Raw genomic sequence first — 19,126 nt, 5'->3', positions numbered from 1 at the left:
CTTTCAGAGCAAGCTTGCAAAAGCAGCATTAACACCGCCACCCACCAGGTGGCGCTCAGGCTCAGACGAATCAATTTATTTACGTTTGACGCGGATGTTTCTCCTTCCAGCAGTCACTTAAACTTTCTGTACGCTGCTACACCTGCTACAGGTTGGTCAATTACCTTTTTAAACATTTAAACTTCACAAACCTGACACATTTCACACGTTGCCTCTGTCGTGTAGCTCGTTAACACAGTTAATTGTTTTTGTTTTATCGTTCCTGCGCTTCCTGTTTATGTCTTTATCTTAGATATTGAGTACTACTGCTGAGGTGAAAGTTTATTGCATTTTGTCTGGGTTAAAAAAAGGGTTTACACTTGTTTACTACTGCATGTGATAGATACGTGGATACATATTGCCACTGCATTTTAAAATACAATGAAACTACCACTGCAAATAGCAGCATTTAGTCATTTAAAAGTGCATTAACAGGCATTGAAAATAGTCAGAAAAATCGGTCGTTAAAATGCAGCTTGATTGTGTGTTGTGTTGCACTTGCTCGTCACAGTGTTGTGTGACTTCACATCTTAGTGAAGACAGTGGCCGTTTCTCAATACTCAAGTAAGCAAGTATGTACTTGCTTACTTGGGAAGTATATACTTGAGAAGTACGCTGGGAGTATATATTTCCCAAGTACGGGAGTACACAAGTATGTGGTTGTTTCTCAATACTCAAGTATGCAAGAATGTATGTATTGTTCTGCTGTTTGAATGGTGGCTGGCGCCAAGTGCTGCAGCCTCATTACCGCCACCTACGGTGTTGATAAATTAACATATGAAATACTTATAATAAATGCATATATATGTTGTTATTATTTTTACATTTTAAATATTTAACTTCATTTACTAATTTATTTCTATTAAAATATACAATACAAATAATACAATGTGGAAAATAGATATATTACAGCATTGTAGAGTAGTATATATATATAGTGTATATATATATATATATATATATATATATACAAATACAATGTACAAATATATACTACTCTACATACTATACTATACATATCTAATATTTACATATTATATTTAAATACAAATACAATGACCGTGCGACTTTAATATAAATCTAACATTTAAAGTTAAAATAAATAAAACATTAACAATATACAAACCTTCAAACTGTCAGGTCAAAATGTTTCCATTAAAAACAAAATAACACGTCAACAACAAATCTATGGATCACACCGAGCATCTAATGACAGCGACGTCTGAGCCAGCGGATCATTTCATCAGGACAGGCCGAGGTAACGCTGCTCTGTGCCGGGCACAGTGAGCGCCGAGCGTCCGCAGAGGCGGAGCTGATCACCTCCGACAAACGTCGCTGCTAAACTATAAATACGTCATATCTTCATACACAAACCACATGTTTGAATTCTAAATGACTAATTTCTCGCCTCAAATGATGTTAAAACTTTGTTCCGGGACACAGAAAAATATTTATTTCAGATTTATTTTTATATTATCTGCTGCTATGCTCCGCCGAAATGTATTCTGGGATACATGGCCATCCAAAGTACGCTTAAGTCACCTCCGATGCATACTTGGTAAAAATGGGCGGAGCGAGAACACTTCCGGGTTTGAGAACCGTCCTCGCTGTTCGCTTACTTGAGAATTGAAACAGAACTTGGACTGAGGCTGATGACGTTTTCACAAGTACGGGAGTACACAAGTACGCACAAGTACGCACAAGTATGGATATTGAGAAATGGCCAGTTTCTCAGAGTGTCTGATGGGAGGGAGGTGAACACTGAACAGGAAGTGACCAACCAGGCTGTAAATGGGTTCTTAAAGTTGTGGGAGGCTCATTTGTGGAGGTGGCTCATGTGGCTGTCACTCAGGTGTGGGAGTGGAGAGCCGACAGTCCACTGAGACACGGTATTCTCTTATTGAAGCCTTGAAAATGTTGTAGATAAAAGCTGAAAATCTTTTTGACCTTTACTAACTTTGTATTGACCTTCACTGATTTAGTGCTGGCTGTTGTATCACACATTACGAGGGTGACTTATAGCAGAGGGCCACACGGTGGGGTAGTGGTTAGCACTCTCGCCTTGCAGCGAGAAGACCTGGGTTTGAGCCCCGGTTGGAACAAGGGCCTTTCTGCATGGAGTTTGCATGTTCTCCCTGTGTGTGCGTCTCTCCGGGTTCTCCGGCTTCCTCCCACAGTCCAAAAACATGCAATGTAGGTAAATTGGACACTCTAAATTGACCATAGGAGTGAGCGTGAGAGTGAATGGTTGTTTGTCTCTATCTGTGTGTGGCCCTGCGATGGACTGGCGAACTGTCCAGGGTATACCCCGCCTATCGCCCGATGTAGCTGAGATTGGCACAGCACCCCCCGCGACCCTCTGGTGGAGGATAAAGCGGTAGATAATGACTGACTTATAGAGTGGGCTACATTTTCTCACGTCAGCCGTGGATCAAAGGTCTGTTTGTCCTTTGGATAATCATTTACACAAAGTCGGCCTGGGTTGATGTATAACTGTACATAGATAGAGCGCTTCAGAGTGCAGCTCAGCAAACTCATACATGTGGAAACTGAAGGTCAAATGTCAAAGTGCATTCACCTGAGCAGTGACACACACTTAATCCAGATTTCACAAACTCTCTGACATCAAGAACCTCGCTGTCAAGAAAGGATAAGCAGATTTACTTTTGAAGGAAAAGACAAGACGGGGTAGATATTAAGAGCAGGTGTATTTGGCCTTTGTAATGAAAAGTCATAACAGCTGGAAACATGCAGATAAAGTGGGTCAATTACTAGGACAAATGCTCCTCTTGGGTTGGGTTGGAGTGACAGAGCTGATGTAATAGCCACTGAAAAAAGGGAGAATTTATAAAGCCCTGTTGCTGCTGCAGAGCCGTTAGAGTACTTCAAAGTAAAACTGTGCCTTTTGGGAAAACACAGTATTTTCCTCCTTAGCCTGCAGTGACTGAAGTGCTGGATTTGTGATATTCCTGTGGGTATTTTGTGAGAAATGTAAGGACGTGAAAACTAGACAAATGGATTGTTAAGCTGTTTAATGTGGAACCATGTGATGTGCCACACAATAGGAGATCACTGACTGAGCATGAAAGTAAGTATGAGCTCAGAGCTGCAGATCCTACAACAACCTCGCTCTGCACGAGATCTGTACTGTACATACCATACTGTACTGTGCGTCTTTTTCCACTCTGTGGACACGTGTGTTGGAGTTTTGTGTCTCTGATTGTGAAACCTACAGTTGTGAGCATTGATTTTCAAAGACTCTGTAGCGAGCATGTAGCGTCATCATCACTACCTGCTCTTTGACACAGATTAGCATGATATGAGTTATTCAATTTAGTTTGGTCCTCAAAGGATATTCTAATCATTTGAATGGCCCTTAGTAGGAAAAACCCTTATGTAAAACAATATTCAATCCAAACCCAGAGAGAATCTTTAATAAGATATAATTGGCTGAGAATTAATATTAAAATATCATTTTTTTGACATAGATCAGTTTTAGAATACATTTAAACAAACAATCTTTGTATTTCCAGGACTAAACTCCTTCATTATTAATTTACAAGTACTTCATCCATTTATCTAATTAGTCATGTATATTATTCCAATGTATTATCAGACATTTGTACTTAAATTAATATTTGTACTCTCAGTGAATCACTTACCAACAATAATAAATACAGGTGATTTATGTTTTAAGTTGTTCTACTTCTAGGCATTTAATTTAACTTAATTCATGATCAATTAAGACATTAATTATTAATAAATGAGTATACGTACAATAATGACAAATAACAATTAACTTATCATTTTATAACCCGCCTGCTTAACAGAGGGTAGAAAAGGGTGTGAAGTAGTTCACAGATAGCGTTGTTCATCAGAATTAAGATGATGTGACCTGTGAAACTGTCACTACCTTGTGTACCATGTACCCTGTATTTTTCCCACATTTTTTAGCATCCTCTTGACCCACTTAGTCCTACACTAACTAGGTATAATCACCTCTCTGTTGCACACAGTTGATTCGCTGTGAAAGGAGTGAGTGGGTGGAGAGTTGCAGCACATGGTCAGAGGTTAGAAATGAATGAAAAAGTCTGACCTGCACTCAAGACTTGAAGAATAACGGGTGCAGAACGTGAGCTGAGTGACAGATAAAGACATATAATCAAATCTAGAAAAGTTACAGAGAAAGGGAACTCTTAAGATTCACAAATAGAGGAAAAGGAAATTTTTGGATTGATTGAAGGTTTACACAAAATGGGTAAGTAAACTAATTCTATTTTTATATACAGGGGTGCAGAGTTAAAAGGCTGCCATCTTAGTGCACTTATGTTTCCACATCAATCCTGACACTCTGGAACTTTAAGCGTATCATAGTTTAGTGGTTATTTGTCTTATTCTAGTGGCAGTGACACAGCGATTTAAAAAGTCATTCCACCATGAACTTTTCAGGAATCAATCTGTTGAATCAGTTTGAAAAGGTCAGATACTGCCCCCCTCTGTGATATTTGTCAGATGCAGTTTGACTAAATATGCCCTCCTACCTTGGGGTCACTGAATGACTACAGACACAGAAATGTTCTGACCTGCCGTCATGTTGGAATGTGGCCCAGTGCAAACAGAACAGGCTTTTTTTGGTATATTGTGGCCACGCCCATCACCTGCTTCACCTCTCTTATCAGTCACAGAGGCTGTGCAGCCACTGATATTCTTGCATCATCTGTGTCTTTTTTTCCCTAAAGCCTTCCATTAGGTGTGTGTGTGTGTGTGTGTGTGTGTGTGTGTGTGTGTGTGTGTGTGTGTGTGTGTGTGTGTGTGTGTGTGTGTGTGTGTGTGTGTGTGTGTGTGTGTGTGTGTGTGTGTGTGTGTGTGTTCCCATGCATACACTCCTGGATGTGTCAGGGGACGATCTCAGTGGGACGCATAATGATGTGTGCGGCAGAACTGGGTCACAGTGTGGTGCACGGGGGGACATAAAGAGAAGTGGGAGAAAATACTGACAAATAGCACATCTACAGGATAGAAGAGCTTATTTATTCTGCAAATGCCCTTAAATCACCAAATCAGTCCATCTCAGATTTTATCTTTGGAACAAGTGGGTGGACCATAAATTTAAAGCATAACACCAGACAATGAAACACCTTACAGCTTACAAATAGCTGAATACATCACATCAACTACAAAAGTATATTTTGGCTTGTCAGATTTTTCTCTATCTCACCTTCTATTCTTCCTCCTCCTTTGTCCTCACCTCTCGATTGTCCTGTTAGCACTGACCTTGGCTGTCACACTCTGGTCTTCACTCTGTCCTCCTCTGCATTTGGCCGACATTTCAGGCTTCACTGACTCTGACATCCTTTTAAATGGATGCCATTGTACTGACTCAAGGGACTCTGCCAGGTACCACAATGCACACATGGGTTCCATTTATGGTTTTGTATTTTGTAGATCTTCAGCAGCAGCAGCAGTGACTGATGGGGTCATATGGTATGACATACTGTTGTCATCCTAACAAAGCTATGCTGTGTTTGAGATCATTCTCACCAAAGTTATTTAAATTCCTCCTGAGGGAAACATGTATGTGTGGACCAAAGACATTTCAATTAAGAAGAGTAAAGGTCAAAGTCACAACAGTCACAGTCATTACACCATAAAGACGACTCTAACAGGTTGGTTGTTCAAAGCTGCAAAGTCTTTGTATTCATGATACTATCTGTAATGTAAAAGTTATAGTCATAGTAATGTACCCACAGAAAATGACTGCTGTTGTCCTTCATATTGGAGAATTTAATATTTTTACAGCTTATTTTAGTTTTACAACTTGATGTTAATTGTGTTGGTTGCCTTTCAACCTCCAGCAGCAGCAGCAGCAGCAGCAGCTGTTTTATCTGAAAAAAGCTGGCAAAGTTATCACATGCCCAGCATCAAATGGTCAACCAGCATAAAAAGCAACACATTAGTGAACACAATAGCAACTATATAGCAACAATAGAGCCAGATATCTGTTAGAAAACAGCTGCAAGAGGAGTCAATGGTGGACTCTTTAAATGTGTCATGGCCAGTGTACGGATTTTATTGTGAACAAAATGTAAATATTAAGATGATGGAGTGAGGGAAGAAGGGACTTGGCATGACAGGCAGACTAGAAACACAATGAGCAGGGATCTGAGGCAGAAGGAGAACAAATGATTACCAGGAAGAAAAATACTAATTTGACCACGAGTTTTGGACCTCATTGACACAATGAACATACTGATAATGACATGAGATAAGGAAAGTGAAGGAGACGAGTGGGTGATGAGGCTCAGATGGTGCTGACGTCGTCCAGGAAGGAAAAGAAAGATTTAGACAGATGTAGACAAACTGGACAAATCTGTCTGTTTGGTCATGAAAATACCTGATGTCTCAGGTTTCTATTCATACAGAAATAGAGGGGAATGTTATTTTATTTTTCTATTACATTATGTGTGAAGTCTGAATCTTGCCTGAGTCTATAAAACAACCTGCCATTAATATATTCAGTATATTTTCCATATGTTGCATTAATATCAACCTCAGTTTGTTTTTGCAGAATGTTTTCCAGCATTTTACTTTAGATTCATATGTGTTTTCAATAACAGACAACAAATTGTAAATGTTTGGTTTATGTATATGACAACAAACAGGTGACAGATTCAGTGTTACAGAAATAACTGTCTGAAACATGTCAGACACAAATTTGCACATTGTTATTTATTAAGAATTGGGTCACAGTGGTTTACCATCTTTGTGTGCATGTATTCGACGTGTGTTTTCCCTCTGACTAAAGTCTGCTGGGGTGAGCTAACACTGGCGTGTGGCAACACAAATTAGTTGCACTCTGTTTGACACTTCATTTGTACTCACAGGTGGAGTTGGCAGTCGAGCTTCTCTCCCTGCCGTCACTCCATTGACAACTTTTCTCTGTCACTACAGCTTGCTTCAGACGCTACTCTGAGGTGATGTCACTGCCGGACTCTTTCATCCAGCGCCAGCAGCTGGACGCCAGCATGGCTGACACCTTCCTGGAGCATCTGTGTCTGCTGGACATAGACCAAGAGCCAATCACAGCGCGCAACACCAGCATAATCTGCACTATCGGTGAGTGGGACAACCTGCTGCAGAGAGAAAGTCTTAGTTTCAAGTTTGTTTTCTGACTGCCAGCTCCTCTGGGCTGGTGGGACTTCCTGTTGTTGCCACTTTTCTGCTCAGAGAAAGACCAAATTATTAGAAGGAAAAACAAAACACAGTGCTGTGAATTGTAATGTTGTGTTTTCAAGGTTTGAGAAGTGGTTAAAAAATTGAAAATGCTTTAAAATTGTTATTGTATTTCTTTCACAGTAAACGGTCACATGACTGAGTAGTTTGCTTATTAGATGGAGAAATGAAAATAAGTTGTAAAAGGAAAACCGCTCCATCTGGACCTCCCTTTCTCTCTAAGTCATTATGTCCCTTATTTCCCTTACATTGCTGAATCCCTCTGTGGTTACAAAACACAGGTTTGGTTACTTATAGCATAACACTGTCTCTTTTAGTGTGATTTAAAATAGTGAAATAATCATTTTTGAGTATTTCCTGTATGTATTAATATTAATATGCATTTTACCACTGCTGAAAGTGTCTGAAAAACCTTGAACAGTGAAAGTGCTTGAGTGTGACCTTAGACGATGTATGTGGACCCTGAATACAAATACTGCACTCCAGAGCTGTGATTCACAAGATAATGGCTTTGATTCACTAACAGTCTTCATTTTTTCTTAAATATCAATTGATTTCACTCTGACATCCTCAAATTCCTTATTTTGTTGAAAGTAACTGTCACATATTATAGTCACGAAGCATTTGTAATGTTTACTTAAAAACAGTGATCATCGTCTTTAATTTTCTGTAATAGTAATGTTATGGTTTCTCTTAATCTTCTTCCTTTTAGGCCCTGCATCCCGTTCCATCCCCAAACTGCAGGAGATGGTGAAAGCAGGGATGAATATCGCTCGTCTGAATTTTTCTCATGGCTCACGTGAAGTGTGTACACCTCATAAATAAAATCATAAACACAGTCACGCACCATTCATGGTCATTCATGTAGTGATTCTCATAGTGCCTCCCTTGTTTTGTCTCTTAGTACCACGGTGAAACCATCAAAAACATCAGAGAGGCGGCTGAGACCATAACCTCTGATCCTTTGTATTATCGGCCGGTTGCCATCGCCTTGGATACGAAGGGTCCAGAGATCCGCACTGGATTAGTGAAAGGGGTGAGCATGTTATGCATCGTCTACCAAACAATCTGAATCATATCAGTCCCTGAGGTGTAAGAAAATATGCCAACAATGCATACTTTTTTCTTCGACTGAACAGAAGCAGGTAGCATGGACTCATTTCCTTATGTCTCATCTGATTATGTTGTTCTTAAGGTTGCTGTATTTGCTGAAGAACTAATAACTCCAGACTGTTAGAAATCCCTCTGTGTTGTGATTTGCTTGACGTGTCGGTTGCACACTGTCCATCGCTGTTCTAAATATCTGAAAAGAATCACCAGAAGTACTCGGCCTCAAACACACCTGAAAGTTGAAGCTCAGCGCGGCATTAACGCTGGCGATGGATGGAACAGGTTTCAGTGTGGCTCATGTTTGCAGTGTGGTTTCATAAGAACAAACGGTGCACAGTTTTCTCTCAGGATGTCAAGTCTGAGTCTACTTGATTGTTACAACCTGGCTTAAAGGACGTCTTTGAACGTACCGTTACCCGTCCAGACTGCATCCACAAAGCTTGGAGCACAACAGGCATAGAGCCAGTTGTAAGCAGTACTTTATTTGCGGAGCGTTCTATTGGCAGAGCACAGCTTTTCAATATTGGACACACTCATTCGTGAGAAGCCAAAATTGTGAGGGTGATTAAAACATGATTTTTATCCTTTTTTTGAAGAATTCCATGGGCACGTGTCTGTGTTTTTAGCCAAAGTCCATCCACATGCAGCTCTCTCACTTTACTAGCACTGTGTAGCTGTTGTGCGTCCGCCTTCCCTCCACCGTTCCCACTTCACACCTGAAACTAAACTATGACTATCTAGAAATATGGGATCAGCTCATATTTACACCAGCCCTTCAGTCACAGGCCTTTGGCGCCATTACACAACAGAAAGTGATGCATCAACGTACTCTATACCAGGGATTCCCACTATCCCAAAGGACACTAAATTCGTCATAATGTTTCCTTTGTTGCTGTAAATTGGCCTTCTGCAGCTGATGCTTTCATCATAATCACTTGAGGTACCATGTGGGAAAAGAATATCAGGCTGATGACACATTTTTACTTCAATTGTAATCACTGTTTTCATTATGTTTTGGCTGAAATATAATATTTGTTATTAGCTGTATTTGATTTATAGAAATCATCTCAGGACCACTCTACTGTATACTGTAGCTGCTTTCAGACATGCTCTGAACTCTGGAGATTCTCCCCAGATTGTATGTGTGTGCAGAATGTCCATGTTTAGTGCTTGAATGAGCTCATTGTGAGCACACAGAAGGAGAAACTCGAGGTAAAACACAGAGAGCAAATGGAGAATTTCCAGACCCTAATGTCTGAAAACAGTTAAGTCTCCATGTCAAGTTATAAATGGCGATTGTAAAGCCTAATGGCAGAGGGAACAAAAGATATTTTAAGCCACTTAGTTCTGCAGGGTAATGAAACGAGCCACCCACAGTCACTGCTTACCTGAGAGGCCAAGACACTGTAGAATAGGGGTGGGAATCACAGGATCCCTCACGATCTGATACGATACGCGATACGTGACAATGGCAAGACAATTATATCACGATTCGTCAAAATATCTGTCTGACTGAAGAAAACAAAATGTCCATGAAAAGTTAAAACTGCAGGATTTCTCTATTTATTCACAACATAGAGAACAATAGTGCATAAAGTCTATGTATTGAACGTGGATGAAGCATCTCTTAACGTAGTTTATTCCAGTATTATCCCACTCTAAACTCCCTCTTCTTCAGCCAGGTAACTTCCACCCAAGTTTCCTTCATTAATTTTTTAGCAGCGCCACCGTGAGGAGAAGTTGTGACGCGAGTGAAACTGACATGGAACTGTTTACTTAGAGCGCCTTGATTTGTTCATTCAAATATTGATATTTGCTCTGGTGGATTGATTATCGTGTTGCACGTGGACGAACGACAATGCCTCACCAAATCAATATGTGGACCCACCCCTGCTGTAGAAAGGAGGCTTTTAATCATCCAACGTGTTCTGCACCTTCCTCAGTCTACATCTCTCTCCCTCCATCCACTCACTGATGAAGCCTTTCTAGTCCGCTAGTTTAACCACCTGCAGTCGTTATCCTTCATGATGCCTTCCCAGCAAAGACACCATGAAGAAGATTGCTAGTCACCACAGCCTGGTAAAACATGTGGAGCCACTGCACACCTGGAAGGACTGGAGTCTCGTCTAGTCTAGTTGTCACTGGCTGAAGAGGGGGCATACACCTTTGGTTTTTGTTGTGTTCAGGGGTAGATAGTTCTTCTCACTCCATTTTGTGAAAATCCCTTGTCAGCTGCCTGTACTCTCCTCTCCTCCCTCTCCATATTTAATACATGTCGCAATCACCGTATCATCTGAGTATTTCTGGATGTGGCATGAATCAGAGTGGTGCATGACATCCATTGTGTATAGTGTGAACAGGAAAGGGGCCAGGGCAGTCCCCTGTGGATGGAAAGTGCTTTATAAATAAAGACTGATTGATTGTTTGATTGATTGAAAAATTCTGCAGATGTATTTGGCGACCCAGTCTCTGAGATGATGACATCAGAGATTGAACCACTGCCATAATTGTAACATGCCAACAGAGAATGTTCAGTATTTGTGTCAGTAAAAGCAGAACAGGAATTATCTTTCCATAGTTGTGAGAGATACACTGAGTTAGCTGGTTCTTCTGTGGGTGGTTAACTATATGCAGGACTGTTATTTACAGTTGATCTGTTTAAATCTCCTCCAGCACCACACATGCTAACAGCTTTTACAGGGTTTATTTTTTCAGATTACAGGGTTTAAGTCCAGAATGTTGACATAAAACATGCTATTTAATGTTCTACTGAGCTAAAAACCTTGTTCCTCTAGTGCCCTTTGCTTTATGTGTTGATAAAAAAGAGATGATGGTGTTTACCTGAAGGCAACATTACTTCTTTCTTTTCTTTTTTCTTACACTGTATGTCTTTCTGTGATGTTGACTCTGTGTGTGTGTGTTTGAACAGAAAGTGGAGGAGGAGGTGGAGCTGGAGAAGGGCAGCAGTGTTCGTGTGGTGACAGCAGAGAGTGACAAAGACAAGACAGATGGAAAGATAATCTGGGTTGATTACCCCAGTCTTTCCAAAGTCCTCCAGAAGGGAGGAAAGATCTACATTGATGACGGCCTCATCGCACTCAAAGTCACAGAAATGGGTAACTTCATTCATTACACTGACTAAAATAAATAATGTAGAAATGATATTTCTGTGCTATTATCCTATTACTTCTTATTTTCTCATACTTTATTTGTTTTGCAGTCCAAAGAGGTTTGAAACCACTCCCTCAAGTAACGTATTGATACAACAGAATAACTGAATACAGTGTGTGCTTGTTTTACAGTCTGCTTGCACATATACTGTACATACCTGCATACAGTACAGTATGCATTCCCACATTGATTCAAATATATATGCAGTATAAACACATAGCACTGCCTACACACATCCTGGCATTGTCATTCTGCTTCTCATTTCATTAGCCTTCACATCTATTCAGTCGTGTTCACCTAATGACCTCTCGCTCCATTTGGTCACATAATGATTGCCTTTGTCTCTCATTGTGAATGAGATTTTTTTCATTTAACGAAACCTTGCTTAGCTGAATAAACCATTCATCGTCTTTCAGTTCCCCACATTGTGTCTTTGATAATGAAATTCTTCTTTAATAACATAGATAGTTTTTTTCAGGTTTGAGTAACCTAGAGTCGAGTCAGCCATCACAATCCTTTCAGAACAATGTTTCTGTTCAGGGTTTTTCTAAATTATGGCTCAGCTCAGGTACACAGTTAGAAAGTTAGAAACACTTTCTATTTATTTTGAATGGGTTCTCATGGCTCACATGTACATTCACAGCCCAACAGGGAGCTGTGGCCCACACAAGATAATTTAATCCCAAACAGCTGGAAGTTGAGGGTGAGTGGGATTCAAACCCTAGGATCTGTTTTAATTGTCTTAAATGTCCTTCGTTCCTTCTGGTTTGCAGGTCCTGACTGGGTGGACACAGTGGTGGAGGCTGGTGGACTGCTCTGCAGCCGCAAAGGCGTCAACCTCCCCGGCTCGGAACTGATCGGCATGCAGGCGGTCAGTGAGCAAGACGAGGCTGACCTGAGGTTTGGGGTGTCTCAGGGTGTGGACATAGTGTTTGCCAGCTTTATCCGCTCGGCCCAGGACGTCAAGGATGTGCGGCGAGTTCTGGGAGCGCATGGAAAAGACATTAAAGTCATCAGCAAAGTGGAGAGCCGACAAGGGGTTCTGAAGTGAGTCACAGAAAAAAAAGCTTCTGATTTGAAGTCACTTAGGCATTTATTTTTGAGTGATGCAGTAGCTTAAGACTGTGAGTCTGTCTTAATGAGGCTGTGACAGAATCTATGCTGCTGATGGCAATTTGCCACTCCTGTGGACAGCCAGTGAGTGATGGATGGACATATGTCAGCTCAGGACGTGACACATCTGTATTAAATATATTTGTGTGGCTGTATGCGGGTTATTGCTGCCACTTACAGTCCAGTGTGTGATAATTACGATATTAGCAGAAATTGAATGAACTACTGTTTTTTACTAGGTATATAACGTCAGTAAACATTTTCCTGACGAGTTAAGGATGTCAGTTGCTAGCTTCAGCTTTTCTTTAACAGAACATGATTTCAGTTTTTTTAATTATGTTTTCATTCTGAGGAACCCTGGTTGCAGATGACGTCTTAGAATTTCCGGTCTCACCTTCGCTAATTCTTACACACTGGACCTTTAAAATATCAGACTCAGTTTATGTTACTGCTTTACATGTTTATTCAACCACATATTTTCTTAAATCCGCTGCATCATCACAACTTTTCTGTTGTGACATATATATGTGGTTCAAGTGCTGTCAATTTATTATTCTATATTTCTGCCTTCTGATCCCTGCTAATTCCACTCTCCTTTTTTATCCTAAATGCACACATCATTCACCATCTCATCCCCCTTTAATCTGTCTTTCAGTTTTGACGAGATCCTGGCTGAGAGTGACGGTGTAATGGTTGCCAGGGGTGACCTGGGGATTGAGATCCCAGCAGAGAAAGTCTTCGTTGCACAGAAGATGATGATTGGGCGCTGCAACTCTGCTGGCAAACCTGTCATCTGTGCCACGCAGGTCAGAGCCCACAGAGAGCATGATTTAGATGTGATCAAATGTGCAGTTTCCCACTTAGACTACAGTGTGTTAACAAAATCCAATGTGGCATTGGTCGGAGTAAACTTAACATTAATGCCAGGAACTGAAATGAAACACAAACACACACCGACCAGACCCTTTGCATTTTCAAATGGTGACATTTTGGCTGTGGACTCACAGTGTGTGTGTGTGTGTGTGTGTGTGTGTGTGTGTGTGTGTGTAGATGCTGGAGAGCATGGTGGCCCACCCAAGGCCAACTAGAGCAGAGGGCAGTGACGTCGCCAACGCTGTGCTGGATGGAGCCGACTGTGTGATGCTATCCGGGGAAACAGCCAAGGGACTGTTTCCTGTAGAGGCCGTCGCAATGATGCACTCGGTATGTGTTTTCTGTGCGTGCAGTCTGATTCTGTTCATTCTGGCGCCTTTCCTGATAATCCCGCTCACTGCTCTGTGTCTGTCAGATCTGCAGGGAAGCAGAGGCGGCCATTTTCCACCACCAGCTATTCGAGGAGTTGCGCCGCCTCACTCCTCTCTCTTCTGATCCAACAGAGGTCACAGCTATAGGAGCTGTGGAGTCCTCCTTCAAATGCTGTGCTGGAGCCATCATAGTCCTCACAACCTCTGGCAGGTGTGTACTTCACACTAACCCTGTCATCTTAAAGAGCATTTTGGCAATTCTGCAAAACCCTGGACCTCATTCAACACGTGTCCTTTTAAAATCTGGCACTACTTTCATAAATGAACATTTAATATGTACCTGACAGCAGCTGAAATAGAGATCAGAAAGAAAGATAGCTTGTTAGTCTTACTTAGTCATTCATCCAGCTCATGGTTATTGAAGAAGAGTTAAATCAAGGACATACTCAAATTGGTTGTCTATATCTGAAGACATTAAACATCTGAACCTAGAGTCTTCTTTATTTATTTCATCCTAAATTTAAATGTTTTACTAACCAGCATATTTAAAGCTCAATAAAGATATTTCATGATGTTTACAAGTGTGACTACTTCTTTTCAGTCTTAGCGTTTTAATATACATTTACTGAACAAGGTATAGAATGTCAATATATCTTCATATTTACTGTTCAGATGTCAACCTTTTGACTCTCAGCAGCATATTTTCTAAGTAGAAAGCTCATGTTTGTTACAAATAACATTCAGGTCACTCTCCCTTTAGTTAAGATAAGGAAACTGAGAAACATTAATGTTGCTGTCAACAAAAAGTTGAAACGACCTGCTACATGAAAGACCCACTGAAACTCGTACATGTTTTGGCTTAGGACACAAATAATGAGGTAAACAAACGTACACTTTGAACGTTTAAAGGTTTGAGTTAGTCTTCAGTAGCTGAGCAGAGGTACAGATTTAATATTGCAGCACTGTTTTCTCCCTTTGCATCTTCAGAGGTAGGATGTTGTGGACCATAATGTTTATTGTGTTCCACTTGTGTTTTTAGTGTATTTCTGTCAGTTGCTTTGAAAGCTAACTTTCAGTCTTGCAACATTTCTTCATCAATATATCATAATCCATGTGTGATAGACCTCATATAAATAATATGAAGAATGAAGAAAATAATAAATAATGATTGGAAATGCTTCCATTTCCCTCAGCAACCTGCCATCCTCTGTGACATGTGTTTATCTACCAAGCAGTTGCAGTTCGTTTTGGATCAATGCTGCCATATTATGGCAGCACTGAGGAGGAAAAAGCAGGAAAAAGGGTTGAATGACCATGAAAGAGGGTTTATTTGTTGCAGTGAGCAACAAGAGCCTGCTCAGCTTGCTGTTGTTTCTATAGGCACTTCACCTAAAGTCACTATGTATTTAGATCTATGAAAAGGCATCATGTTCCACTGTCCTGTCCCCCACCTCTCCTCTGCCCCCGATCTTTCCTTTCACCCCAACCGGTCGAGGCAGTTGCTGCACTTTTTCGAGTCTGGTACTGTCAGAGATTTTCCTCCATAAGGGTTTTTTCTCTCTCCACTGGTGCCTAGTGCTTGCTCACTTTGTGAACTGTTGGGTTTCTCTTCTCTCTATAATATTAAATAAAGGATTCTGCCTTACAAGGTGCAGTGCCGTGAGATAATGTATGTTGTGATTTGGCACTATACAAATAAAACTGAACTGAATTGAATTAATCATCATCAAAACATCCACATCAATTGATCCACACAATGACAGTTGGTAAAAGAGCAGCACTGAGGCTGGTGTGGAAACATTGTGTGTCAGCAGTGATAACTCACTTTCCGTCCTTGTCCCTGCAGATCGGCACATCTCCTGTCCAGGTACCGGCCTCGCTGTCCCATTGTCGCAGTCACCAGAAGTCCTCAGGTACATTCTATCAACTCACCTCAGAAATCGATCTCTCCTTGTGTTTACAAACAATACCGCTGTCTTCCCAGAAACATGACCACATTGTTGGCTACTCACCCTCCACTCTGAAGAGTATTTGATGGAGTCAGTATTTCCTGTCAGTGTCTGCTGTTGTGAATCGTGACAGTGCTAACGATGCCAGATTAGTCTCACTGACAGAATATTGATGGAGTTTTATTTTGAGTTTAAAATATCTCACACACTAATTTAAAGTAGGTCAATTTACACCTATGGTTGTTGCTCATGTGGGGATAATCTGCAGAGGTCAGGGGTCAGAGTCAGAGCAGCACATCTGGAACTGCTGCTGCTTCCATGGAAGCATGACACTGTGACTCTATGTATAATTACTCCAAAGTCAGTTGCTCATCCCTGGAGTTGATATTAAGTTTTACCAAACTTTTTCTTTACAAACATAAAAGTGTGCGATATATAAGTTGTAATATAACCCATTTTTGCTAGCACTGAGGAAATAAAGAGCCAAGCCACTTTCTACAATAAAACAAGGCACTTTCATAAAACTTTTATTTATCTTACTCTGAAACAACAGAAATAACAGCGTGGAATTAGAAGAAAAGTCATAATGTAATTTAAGTAAAATGTGTTTATTCGGCCAGTTTCACTATTGTTGGTGGAAAACTCCTGAGGTGTAAAGACATTTTTCCCTGGGGTGCACGACTTGCATCTAATAAAGCAGGTTGTATCAGAGCAAATGTGTGTAGCAATAATATTTATCTGCACAGCAAATTTAAATTTCTTTAGATTGTTAAAATGTCAAAGATGTTTACAGTCGGGACCACTTCAGGTGAGTTTCTTTTTTTGGGGTTTATAAGTTTGACACTTGAGCCTCTAAGAGTCCTTAACATTAAACATAGAATTAGTCTAGACAGAGACATTTATCTAAATGAAGTCTTGATCCAACATTAAAGGCTACTCAAGTGTTTAGAGCAGAGTATGACATCACACTCCTTTTCTGTTTGCTGTTATCAGAGCCTCTGTTTTGGCATGAGTCCAGCGTTTGAATACCAAAGCCAGACCCTGTTAATAAATATGCTGCATTCAAATGCGGTCATTTATTGTCTTCATGCGACCAGTTCCCAGTCACATTAACAGACTGTTTCATTTTCCAAGTTGCCCTTGAATGTTGCAGCACACACAGTGAGATGAGCCACGAGATAATGTCAGTGGAAAGTGTCCAACTGAAGGCGACTCTCAGAATTTTCCTCCAAATAAATTTGTTTCAAACAAGGAGACAAATAACACCGCTGTTATTATTAGACTTTCATTTCTGTGATGAAGAAGAAGGAACATTGAGTCCTCTACCACAGACTCAATGTTACATGTCTGTTTTCATTGGTGACCAGTTAGACTGGTTGGGCACAATAGCTCACTTGCATTAGCTGTCACATTTTTTTCTGGCATGTGTGCTCAACTGTCTATATAGTGGCATTCAAGTGCTTCATAATGGACCTTTGACCCTTAGAACACAGAGCATTTTGACTGCTTTTTTCCATTACTATGTTGAATGTATATACAGAGGCTACAAGAATGTGTCTTATGGCGCATTTCCACCGGCCCTACTCGCCTCGCCTCGGCACGGCAAGACACGGCACGATGAGGTTGCATCTCCACAACAATAAAGTACCTACTTAACATGGGCGGAGTCATCACTGCGCGGCTGAGTGAGACTGCGGTGACTTCGTTTTATACGCGACACACACACGAGTGACTAGTCACTTTACACCAAACTTCTGTGGTTGTTGGAGATTAACCCACGTTTTTAGGATTGTGAAGTAGTTTTAAGTGATTTACAGTTTGGCGCTGTTAGGCTTGATTTGTCAGTCTGACCAATCATCGTATAGTAGCTACCTTCTTAAGCACGCTTGGAACCTCGCCAGAGCAGGTACTAAAGATAGTACCTGGTACCAGGTGCTATGCTAGTGGAAACTCTACTTAAACCATGCCGTGCCGCGCCGTGGTGTGGCGTGGCGAGGCGAGTAGAGCCGGTGGAAATGCGCCATTATATCCTTTTCTTCAGCACAACTTGATGGCAATCTAATGAAAAATACTTTTATTTTTTATTTTTTATCCAAACACACCTGAGCAAAAAGTCCAACATTTTTAAATCAGATTGAATTTGTGAAATTTGGAAACATGTCACAGATGGCTCGTTTTTATGAAGAAAAATAAAAGAAAAACTGTCTATTTTGTGACTTCTGTACATATATCCATCATAACTTTGACAAAGCATCACATAAGAAGACGGGAATATGCATTTTCTAAAGCTTGAACATGTCTCCTATAAACACCCCCCCCCCCCCCAGGATGTCCATATAATGACTTTTGTGTTATTGCTGAGACGATACTAAGGGTCCACCTGCAGCACTGATCTGTGCCACGTTAGCACTAAGGGTTAAGCAAACTACTCAAGACTAAACATTAAATGAAATTATTGCTTCTCTAGTTTGTCACTGCTCTTTTCTTCAGGTGGCCCGTCAGTCCCAGCTGTTGAGAGGAGTGTTTCCTGCCCTCTTCCACCCTCTGCCTGCTCCTGTCTGGGCCGATGATGTCGACAACAGAGTCAACTTTGGCATGGACATAGGTCAGTGTGTGTGTGTGTGTGTGTGTGTGCTCTTATTGTATGTACTTCCATATTGTCTTTACTCACACTACCTCTCTGTTTCTCTCGTCCACCTTCACAGGTAAAGCAAGAGGGTTTTTCAAAACAGGTGACATGGTGATTGTGGTGACAGGCTGGATCCCAGGGTCCGGTCACACTAACATCATGAGGGCAGTGAGTGTCCAGTAACAACCTGAAGTGAGCTGAACTCTCTAAAGTCTGAATGACACACTGACTGTACTGCCTGTATGACCGTACTGCAGAAACATCACTGTTACTGTTACTAAACCCGAGTGCCTTATTTGGAAACTGTGAATAACATGTTTTGAAGCGATGACTCCCTTTAAATAAAACTTGAAGACAAGAGACTGACGCTGTAATCATTGAGCTATACCCAGCCTCTTCATTTATATTCTTCCATTTGAGAGATTAGTAGTGAATTAAACATGAATATTGTCTTTGTCGGACGTTATTGAAGCATATCGTTATTAGCAGACGTCAAGAATGGAGAGATAAGGCTTTAATCTTCTGCCCATAGTCCTCAGCTCATCTCTGTGGCCGTGCCATTCTTTTGGCTTTTATGAGCAGAGATGGCGGGGATTGGACCACACCTCCTTTTGTCCACTGAGATGACCCAGATGCCC

General features: G+C 40.9%; 1 protein-coding gene across 2 annotated transcripts; it reads left to right on the top strand.

Moving 5' to 3' along the window:
• The first annotated feature begins 48 nt into the window (after positions 1 to 48).
• Positions 49 to 18,848, top strand: pklr (pyruvate kinase L/R). Of its 2 annotated transcripts, none has more exons than XM_058647952.1 (12): positions 49 to 151; positions 6,991 to 7,155; positions 7,985 to 8,076; positions 8,177 to 8,308; positions 11,312 to 11,498; positions 12,327 to 12,600; positions 13,322 to 13,472; positions 13,717 to 13,869; positions 13,955 to 14,121; positions 15,757 to 15,823; positions 18,350 to 18,464; positions 18,565 to 18,848. In XM_058647952.1, exons 2-12 carry the CDS (start codon positions 7,017 to 7,019, stop codon positions 18,669 to 18,671), a joined length of 1,584 nt encoding a protein of 527 aa, XP_058503935.1. In that variant the 5' UTR covers positions 49 to 151; positions 6,991 to 7,016; the 3' UTR covers positions 18,672 to 18,848. The 2 variants fall into 2 exon arrangements, with proteins under 2 accessions (XP_058503935.1, XP_058503934.1); XM_058647951.1 differs by lacking the exon at positions 49 to 151 and adding an exon at positions 4,137 to 4,297.
• The last annotated feature ends 278 nt before the right edge of the window (positions 18,849 to 19,126 follow it).

This window comes from Solea solea, chromosome 13 (genome assembly GCF_958295425.1).
Source record: "Solea solea chromosome 13, fSolSol10.1, whole genome shotgun sequence".
Lineage (NCBI taxonomy): Eukaryota > Metazoa > Chordata > Actinopteri > Pleuronectiformes > Soleidae > Solea > Solea solea.
Note: the sequence above shows the minus strand (reverse complement) of the source record. Positions and strands in the feature narration are given on the sequence as shown.